The sequence below is a fragment of the Eurosta solidaginis genome, chromosome 3 (genome assembly GCF_040869045.1).
Source record: "Eurosta solidaginis isolate ZX-2024a chromosome 3, ASM4086904v1, whole genome shotgun sequence".
Lineage (NCBI taxonomy): Eukaryota > Metazoa > Arthropoda > Insecta > Diptera > Tephritidae > Eurosta > Eurosta solidaginis.
The window spans coordinates 286,401,589-286,408,898 of record NC_090321.1 but is presented as its reverse complement, the minus strand read 5'-3'; the positions used below and the strand labels follow the sequence as shown (position 1 = coordinate 286,408,898).

The 7,310-nt window shown below is 37.4% G+C and overlaps 1 protein-coding gene across 1 annotated transcript; it reads right to left on the bottom strand.

Moving 5' to 3' along the window:
* Positions 1-201: 201 nt before the first annotated feature.
* Positions 202-6,264, bottom strand: scra (scraps). The gene is made up of 12 exons (XM_067776949.1): positions 6,005-6,264; positions 5,489-5,893; positions 4,409-5,423; positions 3,962-4,348; positions 3,647-3,899; positions 3,194-3,326; positions 2,865-3,050; positions 2,579-2,809; positions 2,066-2,492; positions 1,700-1,998; positions 1,368-1,619; positions 202-1,299 (listed from the first exon to the last, which is right to left on the bottom strand). The coding sequence occupies exons 1-12, from the start codon at positions 6,020-6,022 to the stop codon at positions 829-831; spliced, it is 4,077 nt and encodes a 1,358-aa protein (XP_067633050.1). The 5' UTR covers positions 6,023-6,264; the 3' UTR covers positions 202-828.
* Positions 6,265-7,310: the final 1,046 nt, after the last annotated feature.

The window sequence follows — 7,310 nt, the reverse complement described above, 5'->3', positions numbered from 1 at the left end:
AGGCATGATTAAATCACAAGAGGTTTGCTCGGCTGACAAATTTTTTGACAATTGCAGCCATTTTGCTCCCAAATCGAATTAACGGTTTATCCCATTTGTGGGGTGAAAAACTGTTACAATGAATAAATTGGACTTAAGCCAAAAACACTTCCCATAGTCCCATCGTTTTTTTTTTTGTTTATTTAAATACATTTTATTGGTGAGTGTACGTATTAAATCAAAATATTAGTACATATTCATATTCAAATAAAACGATCGTGTATGGATACATACATGAAATTCTTACATACATACGTAGTATAGTACAATACAAATCGAAATTTTACGCTATAACTAGAAGAAAAAATAATACGATTAAATATGCAACGACTGCTCGCAGTTAACGACAACTATTAACATAAATAATAAATATGTGGATATAGACAATTTTGATTTTGGTTAATATTAGATATCGAAAAGTTTCTTTCCAACTTTTTGGAAAAAATTTTAGTTATTTATTGTTAACTTTTGCCAAACACTATGGTGGCTATTTCTTCAATTAAATGATAACACAAATAATTTTTCGAATGCCTTCAAATGTAAGCTAAGAAATCTTACATAAATAATTCTAAACAATTTAAACTTCCGCTGAGAATGGTCAAATTTAGCAATAATTAGTGTTACGATAACTTATTTCTCTGAAATAGTAGAGTATATTTCATGGCATATTTTTTGAATCAATGCTTAAAAGTTAAACACTCCTATTAAATCATATTATCGAGTGTTGGCACCATTTCAAACATAGTTTCGCCTAGATCTGATTTCACTAAGATTTTTAATGTGAAATTATTATTGCGGCGGTGGCCCCCAGGCTCGTAACAGGAGCAATACTTTATTAAAGTAAGCGCACCATAATTCACGTTCTTCTTTTGTATCGGCTGATAGTAAGTAACGTATAATAGTAGTGCGTCCATTAGGTATAACAATTAGGGATTCCTTGTCTGTTTCTTTAGCTGGTCTTTCAAACTCCAAAAGCAAAGTGTTGAGACGTGCGCAAATATCACGAGGTGCAACTGATATTTTCTGTGTCAGACAAGTATATAAATCAATTGAGCCAATAGGCGCCTTCTTGCGCTCATCATCAGGATACTTCCAGTAATTAAGTACGCTTCCATTTAAATAACACCAACGTCGATGCCAGGCACCAAACCCAGAAATGTCCTCAAACATAGTGAGAAATCCACGATGCTCTACCAAAACGGATAGTTCACAATTGGCTTTCATATGCACTACGCCTTCCAAGGGGCTAACGCCAAGTACCTAAATTGAATTGAGGCGCAACAATAAAAGGCTATGCAAGTAAAATTAATAAAAAAAAAAGAACATACTTGTGTTAGTGTCCAAGAAGTGCGTTGTATTTCTCGTAGTGAAAATATTGCAAATCCGTACTGCACCAAAGCGGGTGAACGTACAGCATTCGGTCCAGCTGGACTCTGTACCGGCGGCATAACTAAACGGTTTTCACCACTCTTCTTCTTCGGGGTTCTTATACCACATTTTTTATTAAGATTTATATGGTATTTTACTTCATGTGGCAAAATTTCGCGCTGTGCTGTCATGCCATAAATTTCAAGGGTGATCTAATAAGTACAAAAGCGAACAAAGTATGAAGGTTACGCAATTAACTGCAGCACGTTAAATTATTAATATTTCAACAAACCCTGAAATCTGCATAAACGTTATTCATTTGTAAAACGTCAGGGAATTTTACTGCTAATAGACCGGGAAGTGTGGGCACTGTTTTCGTTGCCAATATATGTTCATTGTATTTAAGTAAACAAACTAAATGATGTCCTGATATGGTGTCTGCAGCCAGTTTGCGTATATAATCCTGACGCAAGGGCACTGTTACCTCTTTTATAGTAAGTCGTCCCTTATCGCGCAATGACCCATTTGGTCGCAAGCATTTTTCTACACGCAAACGTTGTACCTCATCCAAGCATGCCTGACGTCGATGAGCTACGTAGATAGGATTTTTACACATAACTTTGAAAAAAGAAATAATTTTAATATTCAATATACTTACTTGCCACAAGAAGATGGCGTTCGCCCTCCACTGATTCCGTAGAACCAGAAAATTCCACTGTGGCGGCACACAAGTTTAACGCTTGGCTTGTCTGCGCAATGATTGTTTGTTGTTTGCGCACTTCATCTAACAATTTTCTAACCTTTTCCTGTACCAAGTTTTCTTCATCTAGATTGGTTTCATCGCCTGGGTTGCTATCATCTTCGCCGACTTCCTCTACCACGAATGTTTCGTCGTGTTTACTCTTTTGGTCGGAAAACTCATGCGGCTTGGGAGAGTTTGTTTCGTCGTGTTTACTCTTTTGATCGGAAAACTCATGTGGTTTGGGAGAATCGGAATGCAAAGCTTCATAAGTGACTTTGCTTATATCGGACCGCAAAACCTGTTGTTCACGGCTAATTGTGCGCACTGGTGTAGAGTTGGCGCTCTAAAAAGTGTGGGGATATAAAATTACAATTATTGTGAATGAACATTATAAATAAATGTGCCATTTATTTTATATTAAATTATTACATTATCATTCTGTTGGCGCCTATAAAAGCTAACGGTGTGCACCAATGTAACCATTTTGTCCTCGTTACCGCGATTAATACTCAACTCAGATTTTACCGGCTGTGGTGTGTAGACTGATGTTGTACTCCTTATGGGAGATTCGTCATTTTCTTCATTTATAGTTTGGTAACTGGTATATTTTTTTGGTGTTTTACGAAAGGAAAAGCTGTTGGATGCTGTAGTTGCTTTACTCTAAAACAATAAGGAAAATTAATCAACAAATATTGAAATCATTTTCAATATTCACCTCTCTTGATGCTTGGCTTGCATTTTGAACATCATCCGTGTCCTCGGCACTCTCGTGAGTACCATCATCATCTTCATCGTCATCTAGTGCTTCATCCAAGTAATCGTCAATGCCCATCGAAGCGTCAGAGGAATTAATTGAGCTGTCTGCACCATAATAATCGTTCTTGTCGGCATATCGTACTTCCTATTTAAAACGAGTGCACCAATCGATATAGGAAAAAAAGAGTTGTATTCTCAATTAAAATTTATATTTATATATAATTGAAGCTTGATTTTAAATGAAACTGTAATTATATATTCCTATACCATTTCATGTTCAGTACTCACTTTGATTTGTTTCGAATTATAATTTTTTTGTTTAACATTATCATTTTCTTGTACCACTTGCATTATCTCACGACCCAAACTACCGTTGCAAATATCTATGCTGCTGTCTTCTGCCTCCTCTGAATCCATGTAACTACAAAAATAATACATCATAAAATCAAAAGAAAGAAATACAAGATATTATTTTAACGCAAACAATAATTTATTGGATGAAAAAAAGTTCAATCGTTAGGAAATTTAAAAAAATTATGAGCTTGAGCCAGTCTTAATGAGATTTGAACTATATGAAATGAGCTATAAACTATTCTATGTAAAGCTAATTATTTTTTTGGAAATATGTGTATATTTAAGTCCGTAACAGTTAGAAAATATTTTGTATTGGATGTGTACTTGATGATTGATTATTCAATGCACAGCAAGCATAGCAAACAGGAAAAAAAACGATCCTCCCACCTTTCATCGTCGTTGTTATTATCTCTATTGTCAATTCCAGAACGTGTTGTGAGCATGCGCGTAGTTTCATCTGCAGTGCTACGTCCAGACAAGGTAGCTGTTGTGCCTCCATTATCACGATCCGACTCAGATTCATTTGAATCTAAATCGGACAAGGCAGGATACAGTCGAGTTGCTGCAGAAGCTGGTCGAGATATAATTGTTGCTGATTTACGTGCACGCTTGCTTTCATCATCGTCAATGGTGTCGCTAGCTATAAATGGGATTAGGATGCATAATAATCAATTTTAACATTAAACCATTTTTCAGACTTACGCGAATGGCGTTTTATTTTCGAAATACAAGCTGCCTGAGGCATAGGTGGAGGTGGTGGTGGTGGAGTTGGGGGATGGCTAGATGATGCAGATATTGCCGTCAAATTTGAATTAAGTGTTTTCGGTTGTGCCGAAACAATATCAAGCTGTATATTTTGTTCATCGGTGTTTCCAAATATATGTTTTGGTTTGTTAAATCTATTTGCGAGAATTCGCATATCTTCTTGTCTTTGCTTTTGTATATCAGCTTTGATTTTATTTTCGGACATTGTTGATGAGCTCGAAATAAAAGCCGCAACTTTTTCACGCAATTTGGTTTCGCCACTTGGCTTTGAAGATAACAAAGTAGTATTGGCATGACTTGACGACACCAAAGCCGCGTGAGCCGCTATACAAAAAAAGTTTAAGTTTTTGCTAATATTAAAGTTTTATACATGTATGTGCTCACCTTTGGCTCCTTCTTCTCTGCGCTGTGCTGCCTGATCATGCCGAATTTTACTTAAAGGTGGTGCCATACCAAGAGCCGCTTTAGGTATAAGGGCCTCTCCTTTGTTTCGCTCAAATAGCTGCATACGCTCCTTCAATGACAGCTCAGTTGGGTCCTTCTGTGGACGCTGGATTTGCTGACTGGCGATTGCTTTATTCTCAAAAGCAGCTGTACGACCAGAAACAAAGCCAGAATTTACATTCGTTACTATTCGTTCTTGTGATTTATCCTCGGTAACTTTCGAAAATGTACTAGCCAGCTTTAATACTTTAGGCTTATTGTCATCGACCTCTATATCTTGTTCTTTTTGCTCGTCAGAAGACTTCTTGTTTTCCTCTTTTGCATAATCGTAAGCCAATTTTATAGTTGACGAATCACGTCTCTGGAATCCTTGTGCTTCCAGTGAATTAATTACCTTTGGATCCCATTTCAATTGTTTGGTAGTGATGACAGATGTCGAAATTGACTCTGTTGTATCTTCAACTTTTGATGTTTTATCAATTTCTTCGTTAATTGTATTTAGAGCCGTCGCTGACGATTCCTTAGCTTTAGCTGATTTGCCTGCAGAATTCCTGCTTGGCAATGCAGGTTTAGGCGGTGGTATTTCAGACATCTTTTTACTGGGCATATTTTGTTTAGTTGACGATGCATTAGTTATAGAATGTGCAGAATGATGAGGCACGTCATCTTCCCACTGGTTGATAGAGCTGGCCAGTTCAGCTAATTTGCCATAACGCTGTTTAATACGCTTGGGGCTATTTCCGATAGCCTCTTCAGCGGATGAATCGGCATGGAATTGACCCTCTGTACGATGTATTGGCGAAGAAATATCATTGGGGTTGGCATATAGAGCACCTAGGCGCTGCAATCGATTGCGTGAAGTATCGCGTATTTTTGCTAATGACTTTTCTGACGTGGTTTTAGGGCCATTGCCAATTTCATCCCCTAATTCCTTTTCCTCTACCTCAACTTGAACCTGATGGAAGATCGTATTTATATTTTAAGACACCTTATCATTTTCAATGAACATTATATTCTTACCTCAACGTTTTTATCGGTCACAATATTTATTTCAATGCCTAAATCCATATTTTCTTTGTCCACTGCCGAAAATTGACGATGGACTTTATTTATATTGGATGATTTGCTCATTGTGCCTACTATTGCCTTCTCTACAACCTGCAATTTATTACAACCGCTTGTGCTGCTTCCTGTATTCGTCGACGCATGCGCAAACCCCACTGTCGGGGTATGCCCTGCTGAATGATGCGTTGTTAACTGCTGTTGCTGCGAATATTGGGTCTTTTGTACGCCCAAAGGTACTATTGAGTTCGCTTCAACTGCGCTGTCGACGTCGGCGCCTTCGGTTCGCTCCGTAAGAGGACATTTGCCTGTACTGCCAATACCTAAAGCACGACTTCGCTGTTCAGCTCTTTCAAGCATTCGCTAAAATTTAAATGTATGTACAAAATTTCAATATGAACAGCAAATACAAACCATATTCGCATACATACTTGCCTATGATAATTAATAAATAGATCCTACCTATGCGCTTACCTGCGTGAAGGGATCCATTTCGTCCACTAATACCTGTCTTAATATGTACACAATTTACGCAATTTTGTTTCACTTCACGTATATGTATTTTTTTATATATATTTTATTCCAGCACAATTTAATACCTAGCGTATTCACTTATTTTACACTATAAAAATTCACATCAAATTCCCAAACAATGCAATCGTAGCGTACGAAAATCGACGTTGACAGACGTCGACGATGCTTTTTGAATTTTGCTTCGATTCAGCAAGTATTCAGCACAATGAGTGGTGTTTAATAGACATTCATAATGGCGGAACCATATAAGGTGGCAGTACGGTGACATACCTAAAAACATAAATACAACTGCCATGTACTTTGTTTTTGTAAATCGATGGACCAATGTCAAAATCGTACTGCGAGAAGTTGATGTATCAATTCGTATTAAAAAAGTACAAAACAGCTGTCACCATTCTATCACCTTGTTTAGTTCCGTCATGGACATTTATTATAGCTATCATCCGGTGGCAAAATCGTGAGCCAGATAAATAATTTTGCATGTACTGAATAAAGCTGGAGTCATTGGTGCCGTATGTCGTATCGCTGTATCCGTATCCCTAACGTAATCAGCTGTTTATCGTTACGACGGTAAACCAAACCCCAATTGGTTGGCTACGATACGGTTACGACTTTAGCGGCACCAATAATCGATTGCATTGATTCTCATAAGGTTGGTCGAATCAGCTGTTAAAAGGTTACCGATACGGTTACCGATAAAGCACCAATGTCTCCAGCTTAACCTGGGGTTGGATTTTATATAAGGTGCCACGATTTTCAAACTTTTGCTGATTTGTAGGGATAGAGGGGGTCCTAAAAATCACAAAATTTTCATCCGCAACCCTAGGAAACTTTTAGTTTATGAAATACAAGCCTTTTAATTTCCAAATTTAGTAAAATTTCAACTTAAGTCCTGCACTTAAAATTCGGGTCGCACATGTCGATAGCGGTATCAAAAGACGCGTATTTGCGTCAAGAATCCTGGCTCACAAATTGAACCAGACTTCTATCTGGATTTATCTGGCTCAACTCGCTGTTGTTATATTTACATGCAAAATTATTTATCTGGCTCAGGATTTTACCACCGGATGATAGCTATAATTTGTTAATTACTTCTTTTTAGGTTGGCAACGCGGCCTTTAATATAGCTACTTTTTCAAAAATAGATGTCGCTGCTTAGCCTTTCGCCGTATGAGTTAAATGAAAAACAGCGACGACATCTGCCTATCACATTTCACGTGTGCGAAAATTTCACGACATCTGCTTC